At 35.3% G+C, this 18,841-nt stretch overlaps 2 protein-coding genes across 2 annotated transcripts; one reads left to right on the forward strand and one right to left on the reverse strand.

Annotated features, from left to right (window-relative positions):
* Positions 1-1,183: 1,183 nt before the first annotated feature.
* On the reverse strand, positions 1,184-6,404 carry LOC124308977 (uncharacterized). Its single transcript, XM_046772177.1, has 8 exons — positions 6,250-6,404; positions 5,932-6,075; positions 4,784-5,409; positions 4,264-4,487; positions 3,775-3,916; positions 3,032-3,146; positions 1,912-2,385; positions 1,184-1,740 (listed from the first exon to the last, which is right to left on the reverse strand). The coding sequence occupies exons 1-8, from the start codon at positions 6,258-6,260 to the stop codon at positions 1,581-1,583; spliced, it is 1,896 nt and encodes a 631-aa protein (XP_046628133.1). The 5' UTR covers positions 6,261-6,404; the 3' UTR covers positions 1,184-1,580.
* Positions 6,405-7,297: 893 nt separating this feature from the next.
* LOC124309362 (biorientation of chromosomes in cell division protein 1-like 1) lies at positions 7,298-14,338 on the forward strand. The gene is made up of 3 exons (XM_046772963.1): positions 7,298-7,611; positions 8,044-11,894; positions 12,433-14,338. The coding sequence occupies exons 1-3, from the start codon at positions 7,477-7,479 to the stop codon at positions 12,533-12,535; spliced, it is 4,089 nt and encodes a 1,362-aa protein (XP_046628919.1). The 5' UTR covers positions 7,298-7,476; the 3' UTR covers positions 12,536-14,338.
* The last annotated feature ends 4,503 nt before the right edge of the window (positions 14,339-18,841 follow it).

Below are 18,841 nucleotides of genomic sequence, written 5' to 3' on the forward strand. Positions count from 1 at the left end.
GCGTAGCAACTGCTTGTTCCGAGAATTCGGTGACGGTTGACGCTGACGAATCGAGAAGTAGAAATATTTGAATATCAGACCAATCGGAGAGTTGCCTCCTCCCGCCGGTTTCTGATTGGCGGAAATTGAACCCATCCGCGATGCTACTGTGCAGTGTTTTTTTTCTCGACTTGCCGCTCAATTCGGAGCAGCCATATTGAGAAAAAATGAGAATGACGCTTTTTAGATTTTTCTTGCACATATCAGAATGATGAATTAAACGACAAATAACACGAGACGATTTGTTGCCAGCTAAATCCGAACGATACATTGTATTTTGCTATTTTCGAACTACCTATCAAACCAACATTGTATACATCTTGCAAACAATGCTAACAATCACGGCCAACTCCAAACGAAATACGTTCGTAGTTGAATCAGACGGATGAGTATATTACGTGAGGTTGATCGAAATGAGTCTCGTTAATAAATGGATCATCCTGTGCAATATCTAGGCCATTAAACGACCATTTAGAAGTGTCACGACAGCTAATCAGGCCTGTTTCGCCCCGCGAAAAGTAGCAGTCAGAACCTGGTTTTGATCGCGATTCGAATCTTTCATCAGGTTTGATACGATCACACAAAGAGAACCAAACGTACCTTGTAGCAGTGATGGACTCTCCAATGCCAATCTTTCTATTTGCCGGGCTCCGTGATCTTTGGGGTTCGCTGCATGATTAACCATCGAACGCGATCCGCGGATTTAATTTAGGGGTAGAGCCTGGTCGCTGCGCTGAGAAGGCCGGCGACTGCAATCCTCCCCCCGCCGTGGCGTACTTTTTTTTGCACTTCTCGGAAGCTCATCACGCCACCGACTAGCAACAGTGTCGGTGTAGCGTCACTTGTTACATCTCCCGTCTAAAAATTGCGCAATACGTGACGGTCGCTCAGCAGTGCCCTACACTTACCAACCTGATCGGTCACAATGTTGACAGATTCGTTTTTTTTTTTTTTTTTGTGCACACTATAGTGTACAATTTTGATTTTCGTTTTTTACGATTTTTCCGAGATACACAGCATATTAAATAGTTGTCAAGGATACGAAATAGGAGTAAAATATCCTGAAAAATTGATTACCGCTATTTATTTTGTAGAATTATTCTCACATTTCAAGAAATACGCAAAATTGGAAGAAAAAATTCAATTCCTGAAACATGCCCAAAATATCTCAAAACCGTCGAATAAGTATTTTTTCACTTAAATAAAGGCACTCTGAGTCAATATTTTCATTTTAAAGTGAACAGGTTTAAATCCGATACGCTAGGTAACTTCTGAGAAATGTAAAGAAGCCTTTCTTGTAGATTAACAAAGAAATTGATCATGATTTTTGCAATTAGAAAGAAAAAAAAGAATAGAGAAAATTTTAAGATAACGGAAAAAAACACAGTTATGAAATGGATATAAAGTTAAGATGTTATTTTGGCAATCAATAAATTGATAAGTACCTCTCATTTACTATACAACATCCAAAAATGATTGGTACATTTTTTTCCTGACAACTAATGACAAATAATAATAAAGATATATAATTAAGAATTCCTTCAACTATTTAGGCGGTATAGCGAGTCGACATAGGTGAACGGAAGTAGTAAATCTTTGTGACAGTGATGAAGATCAAAGTTGAGAACGTGATTTTTGCCAGGACCGCTGCATTTAATGACATCAAACTGGAAACTCGGGCGACTTAATTCAACCTTTAAACTGTAAAAAAAAGGATAATATTAGTTCATAAATATACCACATATTATTCAAGCCCATAACTTTAACATTGATAATTGGACTTGTCCCGTCAAATAAATTAATAAATTTAAAAAAATGTATCAAACAGAGTATTTGAATTGTATCAAATGTCCAAAAAATTGTTGTCATCACCTCTGTAAAGTCGATTTCAATTCATCACAAGCATCATCAGCCAACCCTTTATATTGGCACACAAACAATACCAGTTCACGACATCGTATTAACTTTTCAATGAAAGGTATCAAGTTTGGTGACTTTCTTGATCTGCCCAAGCTTTTGAGACAAACTCTTCTGAGCTTGAGATTTTTGGAGAGAGTTTCGAATAAACGAGGTATTTGACACAAGTTGCTCTGTTCAATCGAGAAGTCTTTCAAGTTGTGGCAAAATGTCAGCATTTGCATCAACTCTTTTGTGTAACAGCAGGTTGGTTGCGGCCCCAAATTTACTAGCCTTAATTTCTCTAAATTTTTACACTGTGCGGCTATTTCCACGAGGAAATGACCATTTTTGATCGGGATTTTCACCAGGTGCAAACTTGTAAGGTGTCTCCAACCTGCGATCATGCGAAGCGCGGCCAGATCCCACAATTGTGCGTCCTCTAGTATTCTGAAATTATAACATATATTAGTGAAATGTTCTCATGTATTTCACGTTTATTTTATATAGGTACCAAATTACAATGTAGACTACAATCAAAATGATAATAAAAGTGAGAATTGTTGAGTACACACGATAAATGCGCCATGTTCCCTATTTGCAGGATCAGAATCAGCGATTTTTTGCCACATGTATAAATGACTTTCGCAAACTGCATTTTTTTTATCTAGGACTTTGACGAAAGTTAAATCATACTTCATCTCTAATAATTCTAATTTCGTTTGACATAAGACAGAATTTATACTGATATGCAACCATTGCCCAAAATGATTGTGGAGTTCAAATGATGTAGATTTCACGCTAATATTTTACTAATCCATTCTAATCTAAGATCTCAAAACAGTGTTTCCCCTATAAATTTGAGCGCAGTTGAAAATGATCTAACATTATTATTGGAATCAGCTTTGTAGTACAGTTTCAAAAAATACCTTTTCACCCTTTGATATTTAGTTCACGAATTCAACTAACGCTCGTGTACAGAATAAAAATGCAAATATCGAAAACGTCAAAATTCATGAGAGTCGAGAAGTGTTATTCATGGTAACATTGGCTACTGCTACTACCTTAAATTATCTGTTTAGTCAACATTAATTACCCAGCATTTATCGTCAATGCTTTTACATTTGGAGTATTTTCCACTATTGCATGGAAACATGAAGTTTCTGGTTCTAAATCCTCGTCCTCAGAATCTTTATATTTTCGCTTCATACCTGTTATCATCAATTTTGATAAGGACCCCAAAGTCGACCATGATGACATGAAAATAAATTATAAGAAAAGGAGAATATTATTTCTCTAAGTCAAGTTTTCAAGTATCATAGCACTAGCTAAAGTTAACAATGGCATGGTCACAACACTCAGAACTTTTCAGACCATTTAACCCATTCAGTCACAGAAGCCACTATCAGTGGCACGCTTTTTTTCCTTTGTTGTATAATTTTTTTATATTCCATTCCAATATATTCTGACAAACTGAATCACGTGACTGAAAGTGAAGTCTATGCAGAAAAGCATAAAAAATGGATGCGAATACTAGTGAAATTTATCATTTAAGTCACTGTAAAAGAATCAGGAGATAAATTTCAGCGGTCAATAAGTGAAGTATCTTTGAATCTTTATCTTTACGTTGATAGATCAAACGTGACTCAATCTTTCAATTCATTTCAACTAGTTGAGAAGGAGCATTTTCAATTTGACAAATTACCAGGCTCCTGTAATTGAAGTGTATCATCATTGGAGTATTTTCGAATATAACAAAGAGTACTTAAAATTCAGTTTGAAAAAAGCCATGTAAATATTTAAATATAATTATTCGCACAATGGAAGTGAGCTACTTACGATTACTTATTATTATGTTGGACAAAACAAGTTCCGTCAAACTTGGAAACATTAATAATACCAAATACAGCTGGGAATTCTGCTCTATGCTCTGGTTCACGTTCATGTAATAAATTGGTTGGCTTGGATTTTCAAGCAAGAGCTGTAATGTTTAGAAGGTTTCAATTACCAAATCATAGTACGAAAAAAATAAAGTGATTCAAGAGATGATGGATGAAAATAATGATTTTGCTTGTCAATGCAAGTAAAAATAATATCTGTTACAGCCAAAGTAGCAGAGGTTTCATTGTGATTGAAAAAAATTACTCAAAATGCGAATAATAAATATTTTTGTGCTGTTGATTAGAGTTTTTCACGCAATAGATTGGATTACACAAATTTTACTGGACATCTCTATCAGTCATCATTAAGCCTTTGATTCATTTGCACTACTTTTTGTAATTAATTGACAAGGTTTATTTTCAACGAGTCCGAAACTTATAACTTTACCTTTACATCCTGAATTCTTGGCAAGAACTGATCTGGACCGTTATTTTTAGACAGAAAGCAGTTCCTGTTCAAGATTTTATGTTTGGAAATCCTCATCAATTCCTCCAGTATGGTTTCAAAACTTATGCACTTTTCAACTTTCGACATCGTTTGCACAGTTTCCCAAGCAGAAGCAGTGTGAATAATGTTTTCGCTTAGGTACTTGGAAATTTTAATGTCATTTTCTGTGAAAAACGAAAAGTCATTCAATAGAATCGGATCATGAGTATGTGAGTATGTGTTGGCCTATTTGCCAAATTGGTAGATCACATATCAAAAACAAGTTTGTACTTTACAATAAATTTAATTATGAATGTGCAATATTCAAATAATCTTGGATCAATCCTGAACCCCTCTCCTTTGAAATTTCGATTGAATTGATTGTACTTTTCCTGCAGTTCGGAGAACGATTGCCGAGATTTCAAATGAGTTTTCAAGATAGCTCTTGTCGTACATCAAGTACAGTAATTTGGATACGTACCGTAGTGAAAGTAACGCGTGTTTCCGAAATCACCTTTACTAATTCTGATCCATCGTTCAGGGTTTGGCACCATATCTAAGATGATTTGTTCGAGATAATCCGTATCACATCCAATACATGCTATTAATCGGAGTTTGTGCATGATTTTTGGTATTCTTAGCCAAATACATCGACATTCAGAGTCTAAAGTAAAGTATGTCTGCACCAAACGGAGTTCTTCCAAATGAATTATTCCGTTGAACGACCTGATGAGGTGCCACTTGTCATTTACATTGCACAATCTTATGGACAAGTGGGTAAGTCTTCTTAATGATTCTACCAATATTACGTGATACAGTATTTCGTTTTTACATTCAGTCGGCCAAATGATAGATAATTTTTTCAGCCTCTCTAAAGAGTGCAACAGATTGAAAAATTGCTTGCAATCTTGAAATTGAACAGTTGACATGTCGAGTTCGATGAGATTTTTTGCCTCGGAGATACTTTTCAATATCTCCTCTGGCTCTGGGCAGTACATGCCTGCAACATTCAAGCGCCGTATATGTTGACATATCTGTTTGTCGAAGACATATGAGTTCACATCTGATTCTGTTGTGAGATATCCATCTTTGGAGAAGTCTAAATTCCTGAAAATAAAAAAAAATCTTTTAAAACTCACATTCACACAAAACTCATACCTTCTTATTATGTAATATTTACATCTTAGAGATTAAACACATTAAACGTATGTATGGCCAAATATCGAAATCCATGAATCTCAAATGTGCAAGAGGCCTCGACAGCCCCATTCTACACACAATTCTGAACAAAAACACTCCAACACATTTTCACTTGAAACAAAAATAAAGAAATTTCATGGAAAATCGTGATAGCAAATTCGTAGAAATCATGCCATTTCTTAATTTCTGTGTCAAATGAAAATGTATTGAAGTGTTTGTGTTCAGAATTGCGTACAGAATGGAGCCATTAAGCCCTTTTTCGCGTTTGAGATACGTGGGCTTTGATATTTGGAGGTATGTACCTCAACGTTGAAATCGACCATAGCATCCCCTTAGAGTAATGACGACCGATTCAGGTACGCAAATAAACGTACAACTGATGTATGAAAAAATATTCTGTAGCAAAAATTGCATGCACATTTTACTCACCTCAACGCCCGTTTGTCATTCAACACAAGTGTATGAAGTCTCCTACAGGAATATGCCAGAGGCAACCTCTCTCGGATATTTAAGCTTGAAATAATTTTCATTAAAATTTCGTCTGGAAGATATAAAATGTTCCAAACTTCCGTCCTGAAAAAAGAAACTAAATAATCATTTCATCAAAGTCGATCAAAAACCTACGCCTAATAGTCACATATTCCGACGTTGAAACAAATGTCATCCACTAATTTTCTAAGATCAATTCTCACACATAAACCGTCGCGAGTGTATTGAATCATTAATCGGCTCTCTTCACGCACATACCTGCAACTCATTTTCACGTCTAAAGTCCGTTTTGGACCGCATCTAACACTAAAAACAATAATTTCACTCGAGCACGATTACGTTCACATACTCGTCTCGTCACAGGCAGTTATTAGTGCGAAAACCAAACAGAATACCTGCTGAGCTCTGTCTCGCCAATTTCAGATTGGTCACTTTGAAAAGAGCCGGTACCCGATTGTTTTGATCCTTGGCTAACCAATGACAAGACGCTATTTCGGCATAAGCTTTACCGCGAAACGTAGTATTCCAATATTTTAACCAAAGGTCTACTTCGACTGGTTGCACTGTTTTACAGGCAGCTGATCACAAGTTTATGGGTTTGTAAACATCTGCGTTATAATTTTGAAGTGAAACTTCTTTAGGTAACTACAGAATGTTATGAAATGCTATGTTTTGAAACCCCCAACATACACCTATCATCGGTCTCTTTCCTTTGAGTGGATCTTGGTACCCCCACTCTTTTGTGCCCTAACACAAAAACTTATAAATTGCATTTTTAATATTTCAAATAAAAACTGAAAATCGCTAATTTTTCCTATCCTCATTTGTGTAATTCTTCTCTTCTCTTTCTCATTCTCTCAGCCTCATTGTTTAAATATAAGCTAATCAAAGAGGCTTTTTTTTTTTGTAACTCACGGTAAATCACTCATAGATTTCAGAAGTTTCACTTCTATTGCGCGTGATTACCACACACATGTTTTTTTATCTGCTTATAAATCTTTAATCAAGGGCTCAAAAAAATTCATATTAAGAAAGCATAGCAATCATTAACAATACAATGTTATTCATCTGTTGAATAAATCATAAAGATTTTCACGTTACTTGTTCGCTTTCAACAACTGCAGTGGCCATTCGCTATGATAAATGCGCACTTGATTACCGAGTGCTGCCGGACGGTAAATGCGGATCGGTTACCGACACGCATCACCATCATAAGGAATACGAAAGTGTTGCTCCCTTTGGGACGTAGGCGTAGTTTCAGCTGAAGGATCAGCATCAGCGGTACCTCTTCTAAGTTCTTTTTAAATCATGGAACTTGGCGAACTTTACGCATGCGTTGCGTTCCATGCCGTACTTTATCATTATAAATAAATATGGCGACAGACTGTTGAATTGTTGTGACACGGTCGAGTGGACGGTGATTTACCGAGGTTAATAAAAGGGTAAAAAGCTTGTTCGAACAGTTGACCGATTAGGAAGGTGACGATGGAGGCGGTGGATATTGGCAGCACTCTTTTGGCCGGAGATCCGCGCTTGGTTGATCACATAGTTGGGGAAGTTAAATCGCAAGGAATTTTCGATCAGTTCCGGAAGGAATGCATCGCTGATGTTGACACAAAGGTTCGTTGCTTGATTCTACGATAAAGTACATCCCCAGCAAAATGCATTCCCATATTCACTGAGTCTTGACCAAGGTGAACAGCGAGTTATTATACAGATTCAACATCAATCATCTACAATTTTTAATTGTTATCTTTCACTCGGTTTACTCAATCACTCAAAAAGATATGATGGCGAATTTACAGCGGACAAAAATGCGTTTGGCCTGTTGCATCGTTTGCAATATCTTCAAATAAATTGGACTTAATTTTGTAAATAGATGCCGAACACCTAATTAATGATTATGTATGTCAGATTAAAGAATTGCAGAATCGCTGCACCTCGTTGGCTTGTTAAGATGTCACGTTCTCTGTTATTCGTAGTCAATCTGCTACCTCGTACAAAAACTTGTCATGGAGCATGAATAATAAATGTCAATTAACTTTTTTACAGCCAGCGTATCAAAACTTGCGTACCAGGGTCGAAAGTTCCGTCAATACATTTCTGTGCAAGCAAATATGGAAGCCGGACATGAACAAAAATCAACTGCGAGAAAACTTACGAAAGCACATACACGACGCGGCCTACTTGGATGTTGGAGTAGAACGCATCGTCGATCAAGTTGTTAACCCAAAAGTCTATTCGGTATTTATGTCGCAAATTGAAGATGTGGTGCATAAATTTCTTGGGATTGAACGACCCAAAGAACGTGAAAAAAATGGTACAAAAAGCCTCAAGGATTTGCTACCTAAAGATTTGGATCCTGTTTCACCAGAGTCGGACAAGAACAGCTTGAAAGATGTTTCACTCGAATCTGTGGATGCGAACTTGACTGCGACTGTTGTAAGCAACGATCATTTACCACCGAAAGATGCAAATAAAACAGAAATAAATATTCAGAGTAACGAAAATAGCAACGATAAATCGGCAAACGATTGTAACTCGACGAACAGACAATCTGAAAATTTAAATGATCAATCCGATGGTACTACGAAGAATTCTAACAAAAATCTCTTTTCTTCGAATTTGAACATTTCTGGAAAATCGGATGATAAACCTGAAGAGGAAGAAGAGGACAGTCCGATGTTTGAACCGATAGATATAATGAATTTTAATGAATCTAATGATTCACATTTGTCGGGTATTTCAGAACTTACAAGCCATAGATCACGAAGCCCAGATTTTTCCAATGATTTTTCAAGAGATAACTTGGACTTTAGTAATCACGACTCTCAACTAAGTAAGGTTTCCTCAGATTCTCGACTGTCAATAGTCACTGATTTCGGTTTGTCCAATCATGCAACGACGCCAATGTTACCCGAAGCTTCGAAGGAGGAGAGCAACAAAGGAAAGTCGGTGGAATCTGTTCACATTAGAAGTAGCAAAGATAATTTCAAAGCAATTCGAGATATTGAATCAAATAAAGGTAACAGCAAGGATGGAAGAAATTTATTGGAAATTATTCAAAGTAAGGAAACGTCGCTGGAACTTCGAGATTGCAAGGATTCAAAAAGTATTAAAGCCTCGATAGATTCCACTGATGCTGGAGTCAAGGATAAAAATGACTCCAAAGATAAATATAAAGACAGCGATGCTAAAAAGACAAAGTCTAGCAAAGATAAGGACGATATCAAGGAATTGAAATCTTATAAGGACCGAGACAAGGATCACAGAAAGAAACAGACTTCACACAGCAGTTCTAAGCATGAAAAAACCGATAAATATTCGAAAGATAAATACAAGGAAAAGTCTGACAAAAGCCGTGACAGTTTTGAAAAACCCAAAGAGAATTTAGAGAAGGGCAAAGAGGCAGAGAAGCTCAAAGAAGAGAAAAAGGATTCAGACAAAAAGGAAAGCGTTGGAAAGGATTTGAAAGATATTTATAAAGAAAAAATTCGAGAATTAAGAGAGAAAAAAGAGTTGACCGAAAAGGAGAAACTGGCTAAAGATCCCAAAGAGTCTAAATCAACTAGAGATTCTAGAGACAGAAAAGACTCATCAAGAGATCGACGAGATTCAAGGAGCTCTTCTGCCAAAAACTCTAGTCGTCACGAGGACAAAGCAAGTAAAAATGATGACAAGTCAGTCGTTAAAACAGACAGCAAATCGTCGAGCAAAGGCAACGAACTCAAAGACCCTAAAAGCGAAACAAAGGACAAAGGGAAGCGTGATGACAAATGGCAGTCTAAAGATGGCAAAGAGAGCCGAAGTAAAAGTTACAGTAATGCAAAAAGTGATTCGACAGAAAAGAGCGACAAGTCTGAGGCAAAGAAAGAAGGTAAAAATGATATTCAAACGAAAGATTTGGAGCGAAATGAGCGATCTGATGCAAGGAGAGATTCGAAATTGGAGACAAAAAAAGATTTGAAAACTGAACCACAGAGTAAAGATTGTGAGAAGAATGATCGATTGGAAGCGAAGAAAGACTCGAAGGTCGATTCCCAGAACAAAGAACGAAAGAGGAAAAATGATAAGAAAACAAAAGCAAAAGACGATCATTTCAGTTTGAGGAAGAATCCAAGTGAGCGACGCTCGACTGACCGAGACGGCTCAAATGGATCGAGTAGCAAAAATTCGCAGAAGAGTAGCTCAAGCTCCATTGCCAATTCGGGTAGAACAGGTTCTAGCAGCTTGACTAAAGAATCGGGCGGGACGAGCAATTCTAGCAGCGAAACATCCGATAGTGTAGATATTTCACCGAGCGATGAAATCATGTCCCCGATTGAATCAATGGAAAAGGATAAGGAAAGCGTAAATAGAGTGAAACCTTTGACGATTAAAATAACAAACGAGAATGAAACTAGCCAACCCGACTATTACATCGAATCAGATTTGATGCCTAAAAGAGTAGAACTAGGGCATGCCGAACTGAGTTTACCATTGAAAAAACGTCCGTTACAAACGGATATCTCTGCACCAAATCCGAATGACTTCAAGGTGAAGAAACCAAAGTTTGCAAAGAACTTTCAAGAAGCAAAAAAACTGATGAAAATCAGAAAGAAAATGGAGAAACAGAGAATGAAAGAATACGAAGCAGCTAAAGAGAAATTTCAGATGGCTAATCATTCTGATAAGCCTACAGCATTGCCGGCAACTGATAAAGACAAAGAGTCTCCTATGCTTCCGGACGATGAGAGGGTTCAAATTATAGAGGTCACCGACGACGACTATGAAGAACCTTATCCGGATCTTTCGATGAAAGAAATAAACATCAGTCTTGAACGACAATCTATATCCAGTTTAGAAAATCCGCTAGTCTTTAATCCTGAAGAAAATTTGGCGAATGTTTTGGAAAAGCAATCCACGTTGTCGGAAATGGAGAAATCGATTAGACGTTCGTTAGAAGATATGATATCGGACAGAAAATTAACAGAATTAAAAACGCAGGTGGAAAATAGTAACGATTCAATGGCATCCATGACAAGTGTCCAAAATAAAGCATCCGTCGCAACTGTACACGATGTTGCCGATGTACCAAAACAGAGTGAAACAGGATCTAAATCCGAAACTACAGTAATCAACTCGGGGAATAAGAGGTCCAGCATTACGAAAGCTGCTTTTGACAGGACAATTAATGATGCATTAGCGAACAATCTAATGGAGATGAAATATACATTTGAAGCCGAAGCAAAGGTCTTGCAGAGTGTGGAATCCAAAAAAGACAAAGTAGAAGATTCAGTGAAATCAATAATACATGACGAACAAAAAGGCGATGATGATCGTTTAGGTGTCAGAGCATCTGAAGAACCAATGTCCTCAAATGTATATAACAAATTAAATGCTGACACTACTGATAAAGTTGCATTATCAACGGCGGACGACGAACATAATCATTGTTTGTACTTTGAAGCCGACAACGAGAGAGCTGTGAGATTTTCAAAATTTTTGAAATCCGTCGAGTTTGAGGCCCTAGAAGATAGTACAGGTCAACAAAATTCTACAGAGTCTCTTGAAAAGATTTTAGAAAGTCTAGGAGGTCAAATCGTTTCGTCATTGCCTAAGACAATGGCGCCGCCCATGCCAAAGCGGAAACAATCGACGAGTCCTTTGATGGATATTATATTGAATAGTTCGAATAATAACAACATTCGTCAGACGATAAAAGAATCGACGCCAGAGGTCGAGTCGAGTCCTTATAAAAAACGAAAGCTGGGCCGTCCTAAGAAACATAGAGCTGTCGCTAACATATGCGCGATCCAAAATTTACCCAATGGAGAGAACTTTGTTATGCCTTTGAGCCCGGAAAGCGACGTGTCTGCCACTAGTGAGAAGAATTTGCTTCATCTCCTAAAAGAGGACAAAAGGTAACGTAAAATGTTTCACAGAAAATCACCAAAGGAACTTTTTGTATACCTTTCGAACTTGCCAACATATCTTCAATAATATTCTTACATTAGTTTATTCGGTAGAGTGTTTTGTGTTAACAGCAAAGAATTAATCTCTTCAAAAATGATCATTCATATCAATGTAAAGTGGCCTGATTAATCTATTTGGGTCTAAACGAGACAAAAATATAGCCTACTTTTTTTTATCAAAACACTGTCAAAGCAAGATAAAAATTCAAATAAATTTATATACTTGGCATCGCTAACTTCAATCTCAACAACAAATCTGTATTGATATTGCCGCCATTCGTACAGTGATCTTTCGAAACTGATAGATACTTGTGAAATTTAGAGTTGTGTACATTGAATTCGATTTTCTTGGTCAACAATTGGGTTTTTTTTAAATTTTTTTATCATTACTGCGAACATTTTTTTAATCAATCCCCATTACTCAGTATCCTCTGAAAATTAAATCATAGATAGGTAATTGAAAATAGTGTGATTTGGATGATTGCAGCCGGCAGAGAAGCAGTCAACGTTACTCAAGTGACGACCTTTACAAGCCCAGGCCTTTTTTCTCCAGCTCGTCCAGGCGAAGTAGAAGAACCAACCAGGCATAGCATTCTTTTATAGCACTTAGTGTCAGATGTTAATGAAACGCAATACTCAAGGATAGAGTACAAAATTCAATATCAAAGCGAAAAGACAGAGTGGTTGAAACTGTCCTGGGTGTCCTTCATTTTCATTTCTAAAAGCCACATCTTGATAAAACTACTACCCACTTTGTGCTATTTTTAGAATCATTTGTGTTGCGCCTCAATTATTTTACGCAAATTTACAGCTTATAGATCACGTTTCATTCTATTGATTTTCTTTTAATTCTTACAACACGATTTACTCTATTCTACTTCACATGAATGAGTACGGATGATAAGTGAAATTATCGTCGATATCATTCAATTGGTAAAATTACTTACTATCTTTTTGTCAACATCAGTTGAGTGGCTTACCATTGAAGCGATTCAAATCATTTCGAAAATGAGTCACTATAATCGGTCATCCGGTGTATGGACGTTTTTAAATTCTTCAACGCATCCAAACTTTTAATATTAATAATTCGTCTGTGGCAAAGTGAACATTCAATACTAGAAAACCTGATTGATATTCTTATTTTTGTTCTTCGAATCTATAATCTCTGCTTGTACAATCAAGTCGACAATCCAATATTTATTCAGAATTCTACGAAATTTTCTGAGGTGGTCAAATTTTCCAAGGATGCTGGAAACCTTGTCAATTTCAAATATCTTTCCATTTAAATCTTGATCCAAGTGTAACATAGTTCGTTATTAGTCTTCTTGAAGCCACATTTTTCTTTCCTCTTTTTTTTTTTACATATTGACCACAAAAATAATACATAACTACCAAAAGTACGCTTTGAGATAACCATTGAGGTACTATTTCTAATCTCGTGTAATAATCGTTGTCAGTTGATATTCAACTCTCTGAAATAAGTTACATTGTCCTCAGAAATTATATTGATCCCAAGGTGATCAGATTGTCTTCAATTTGTTCTTTGTATCGATAGTTCGAAAAATTGAACGCTCTGATAAAGAAAAAAAGAAGAAATCCCGAACTTGATAAATTTTGAATTTTCTGCATAATGCTTGATTCTTCAAGCTTTGCCCGATACTCTAACTTTATTGTACATATATGATTCACGATTTAATATTAAAAATAAAAATAGAACAGATTAGACTGAGAAAATTTATTCATAATTTATCATATAAAAATCTAGAGATGCAATAATAACATTGAAATGGATTCATTTTAATGAATCTTCAAATGTAATTAAAATGTATTTAAATCATTATTCTTGTTACTAAAATTTCATAGCAATTAAATATAACTTTTTTTTTTTCAGAATTATCGAACACTACTTAATCGTTTTGCATTGAAAGTTCCAAGTTTGATATTCCTTCACTAAAGGCCTTTTCATTGTAAATAACTAATGCATGTAAAACAACATTGTACATACATTGTATACTTAAGTGTGTGTGTGTGTGTGTGCATGAATGTATATACTTATATGTACATATATTTATACATACATACATATATATATATATATATATATATGCATATGTATAAATCATCACAGTTATAGGTATGTCATATATGTATATACACGTATACATATCCATGTGTTTATACAAACAATGTAAAAGAAAAGAGCTATTATTAGCAATGGTTCTTGACTACTAGAGAGTTTATTTATTGGAAAATTTCATAGGCAAAAATTATAACAACGGGCAAATCAAGTTCTTTGTAACGTATTTAGCGAATATTCGAATATTAGGCGTTATATGGATTACTTACTGCTGTTGTATGATTATTGCATTTTATATAAATAACTAATAATCGTATTTGGAAGATTAATTTATAATTTTCTCCTGATTTCCCAAACCCCATTCACCCGCTGATAACCGTATTTTCTTGTGAAGCAACTATGGCAGATCTGTTTCGTTGAACTACTTACATTACAGAGAATTTTTCTCTGCAGACAACCGCAAATGATAATGCTGTTCCTACAATTGCATGAAAGAACTTAATGAGGAGTGTAGGTTTTTAGCGATCATTATGTGGTACAAATAAATAGAAAATGTTGCCGACAAATTGGACAAACCAGGTCACGGCTTATAAGAAGAATAATATTTGTATAAAAATTCTGAAAACAAAAAAAAAAAAAAAAAACTGGTGCACCGTCTAGATTTGCAACACGGGTGTAAACACTTGATATCGTCGATGACGAAAAAATTCTTTAAAATTATAACTCTACTTTGTATGAAATATCTGTTAAAAATTGTTTTTTCAGCAAGCGAGACTTTCAAGCAGAAAAGAGAGGAAAAAAAAATCGCAAGTATGCACAAAATTGGCAAACAATAAATTTGTGTATATTTTTGTAAAAAATAAAGTAAATATTTAGAAAATGTCGGAAAATTTACTCAACTTTTATGTTGGTCAATGATCACGGGGGGCAATAATTTTGCGAGCCAACGCGATTTGCAACACTGTTATATATAATCTAAATTCTAAACAATGATACTTTCTTCGGCAATATTAGTCGTCTGTGTCCCTCGGTAGGTAAAACAGTTTATAAAAAAATTGTATAAAATTGTATACTCTGAAAAGATAATGAACTCGATTCTTGAAATCGACCGCAAAAGGTAAGGTCATTGGACTTACAGGCGCAGTGTAGAGTATAACTTGGCAGCAAACTACCAACCATAATGATACTTTTAATGTTAACCTTTCGCAACCTCTGCTCAAGTACATAATCTTTAATTGAATCATAGTGATACGTTGCTTTCAGTAGCTTACGAACTGCAATATATAAATGTAATACGTTTACTGCCGATTGCGGTAAAGGTGTGTGTGTGTGTGTGTGTGTGTGTGTGTGTGTGTGTGTGTGTGTGTGTATGTATGTATATAATAGAGAGAAGTTTACGATAACGATGAAATTGCCACTTCCTATTTGGATGTAGTTAATAACAGGATACGTCGTTGTGCTATATTGTTGTACGTAAACAACTACACGTCGATCCATACCGATAAACAAGAAATTCAACAAATTATACATAATTCAACAAATATTGCGTAATCGTATATTTTCAGTTGATAGTGCATTTCATTCATACGTTGTACGTAATACTTTTGAATATATCCAACGAGAATGCGAAAAATCTACAGTAATAACCGTCAGTAACTCCCATTTCCGGTTTTCCTTAAATCCCCGCAATCTGTTGTAATTCGGCGAAAGCGACGTCAATCAATGCACCAAGAAATTACCGTAATCTACAGGACGTAGTTTGATGCATTAAAATTGTTTCATCATCCTTTAATCGACGTCGTATATTGTACAGAAATAGGTGACATTATTATTTTTACTGTGTAATATACCTATTGTCAGACATTCCATTCTGTTACTGTCATAAATTTGATCGACTTGAAAAATACGTGTAATTTTTATTCGGATCGTGACTGACTCTCAGCGAATTTGATATCTCCAAATTTCTTTCTCAAAATTCATTCTTTAAATTCTACTAGATTGAAGTTAGTAAGTTTAATTTTAGTTAGTAATATTGAAACTAAAATGATAGTATTGAAAATATAGAACGACTTTGATATTAGTTTAACTTCCAATATCTGAATACACATTGCTTTTGAAAAATTATAGATTACTCAATTTGATACGATCCTACATTTGTGAAATAATGATTTTTCCTAAAAATCAACCGTTGCCAAACTTCACTCTTTTTATAGATTAACAGGATTTTAAAGGTCATGTTCGATAATCAATTCTGAGAAGTTTGTTTTTGCCTTTTTTCATCCTCGCAGGTATAACACCTAACTTATACCGAGAAATTCCGACCGAAGAAAGTTCCTTCTCTACTACGAAGATATTACGTAGTAGAGCCTAGATTTTCGTTTACATCTGTGAGGATTGAATAAAGCGGCTTGTCGCCGTATCAAATACACTCGAAATCTTACATAAGCGTCATACGTACAAATAACATAATCACCATGGTTTATTAAAAGACATTTCCGTATTATAATTTCACTTGATAATATCAGTTGTAGCCACTGTGAGTTGTCAACACTGGGTGATGAAGTTAGGAAACAAACAAAAACAAAAAAAAAAACAATCAAAAATCATCCTATAACGGTATAATAAATTTGGGGAATTCCTCAATTGTACGTTGATAATACGACAGCAATCCCTGGGAATGAATCGAATGAGGCCGCTTACACCGTATACTCTTGTGTGACCTTGGATGATTGTCACGGAGGTTAACTTAAATGCATTTTAAATACACTACACGTGATATGTGAATGTAATATTAATACACAAATATTGTAACCGCTTTATTGTACATGAAAATGTACTGCAGTGTATTACAAGACTCCTGATACACTAGTTGTTACAGAGCGTTATCTACCTAACGTTTTTGCATTATATGCACGCCGGTATACGTTGTAGGATTAGGTACATGCAGATATAAGCGTGTGTTTTCATTATACGCAATGTACAATTATCTCGTGACGCGTGTATGTTTAAAAGCGTCCACTAATGACTAACGGAACAATGAGTTTGCATTATTTTCAATTACACTGGTCAACAAAATTTTGTAACAGGGAACGGAACGTGCTTACTAATTTTTAAACATTTATCTATCTTTTTTTTTATCTTAGTTATTCAGTAGAGGGGTTGTGTTTTGTGTTTGCCGAGTTACATGTCAAGTGATTCTTGAATAATGTCAAGAAGTGAAATTACTTTGAAAACTCGACGAAGAAATTGGTAGCATAAAAAAAATGTGACAGAATGTGAGTTCCTAGTATCTGTTGCGTTGCAACATATTTTTGTTAATAAAAACTGTATTTTTAGAAACACTAAAACAGAAAAAAAAACTCATATTACAATAAAACTATTCGTATCAAAAATATTTTAACATCATTTCTATTATATTAAACCTTGTTCCTAATATAAACGGTGAAAAATTTTCATATTGCACATAAAAATTGAATCTTTGTTGACCAGTGTTATCGGCTAAATTATATAGCCTTTTCTTCCGAAGGCCATAGAGTAAATTTAGTATTATATGCAGTACAACAGCGTGTCATTCTGATTCAAGATGCATATTCTTCGGGCTTGTGTGCAGTCCAAAAGGATCATGAATCGAGATAAACAAGCTCCGTACGAAAAAAATTTACGGGAAAAGTGTTGCGCGGTAAATTTTACACACACATGCGCTGCGGTGCATGTTTTTTTTTTTTTTTTTAAGCATAGATACATATGCAGATCTATAAATAGAACGCTGGCCCGTGCTTATACAATATTCGCGATCGACGAATGTTGCCGTTTACGCTTTCTATGTGAACATCTGATTGTATTAGTAGATCAATATTCCCATTGTACGGAACGCTCGTATTTCAATGAACATCGAACGGTTGGATGAAAAATATTGATCTGTATTTTACGTCAGAATTAACTGACGCGTAAAAGCACGCGTTGGTCAGTTTCAACGTGTGTTTTATTTCATGTTTGTGTGGAATCTGCAAATATACATATCAAACGCGCTATCTTAATACGTTCGAAGTATCGTATGCAGAAAAAATTACAGAATGCGAGGTTCCAAAGGTGCAATCTAGGATGATGCGGTTGAATTTAACGAATACATCATCTCTCGACAGTGAAAAAATAACATTTGTCATCACAAATCTCAGCTTGTGTATATATTATACATAGGTATCCCCACATGTAGTTTATTATGGCGCTTGTAATTTTTAACCATTATTACTACGGCCTGGATTATCATGCAAATACATATTTTTTATTTAAATCATTTTCATTCCTCATTTGTTTTGCTACAAAAAGTATAATGTTTGGAGGCAGAAAATACAGTTTCGATTTTTCATATTTTTTCCATATTCTAGTTTTTTAAGTCTGTATTATACGTATATATTTCGTAATTTTGAATGAATATTTATCTGGGCTCTAATCGTTACTGTTTCAGAGCGGTCACAGTAACTTACAAAATTATATAGTTTGTAATTGAAATCTCTACGAAACGTTAGATCTCAAATCGATTTCGCTTGCAGCTGTTCAGTTATTAGTCGAAAAAATCGATGCATGCGGAATATTACAGTGTGGCAATTAGGTACGATAAATTATAGGCTTGTTGTATTTGGATTGACGTGAAAATATTCTTCTTATTTCAAATCTGTCCTTGTAATTTGGGAAGGATAAAGTATGCATCTGCGAACGAAATTATCATAGTTCAACGAATTTTATCTAAAAATTTCACGACAACATCTTTGATTGAGGAGAGTGAAGTTCGTAACGTTAACGTAACGATTGATTTTTAGGA

This window comes from Neodiprion virginianus, chromosome 7, assembly GCF_021901495.1.
Source record: "Neodiprion virginianus isolate iyNeoVirg1 chromosome 7, iyNeoVirg1.1, whole genome shotgun sequence".
Lineage (NCBI taxonomy): Eukaryota > Metazoa > Arthropoda > Insecta > Hymenoptera > Diprionidae > Neodiprion > Neodiprion virginianus.

What these genes read in the sequence shown, in the direction of transcription:
- LOC124308977 (XM_046772177.1), bottom strand. An exon ending in AATGACAAACGGGCGTTGAG is followed by an intron (nt 5,410 to 5,931) that starts GTGAGTAAAATG and finishes TTTTATTTTCAG; the next exon opens with GAATTTAGACTTCTCCAAAG. An exon ending in CAACATAATAATAAGTAATC is followed by an intron (nt 3,147 to 3,774) that starts GTAAGTAGCTCA and finishes TGATGATAACAG; the next exon opens with GTATGAAGCGAAAATATAAA.
- LOC124309362 (XM_046772963.1), top strand. Translation starts at nt 7,477, where the DNA reads ATGGAGGCGGTGGATATTGGCAGCACTCTTTTGGCCGGAGATCCGCGC. An exon ending in TCGCTGATGTTGACACAAAG is followed by an intron (nt 7,612 to 8,043) that starts GTTCGTTGCTTG and finishes ACTTTTTTACAG; the next exon opens with CCAGCGTATCAAAACTTGCG. An exon ending in CTCCTAAAAGAGGACAAAAG is followed by an intron (nt 11,895 to 12,432) that starts GTAACGTAAAAT and finishes GGATGATTGCAG; the next exon opens with CCGGCAGAGAAGCAGTCAAC.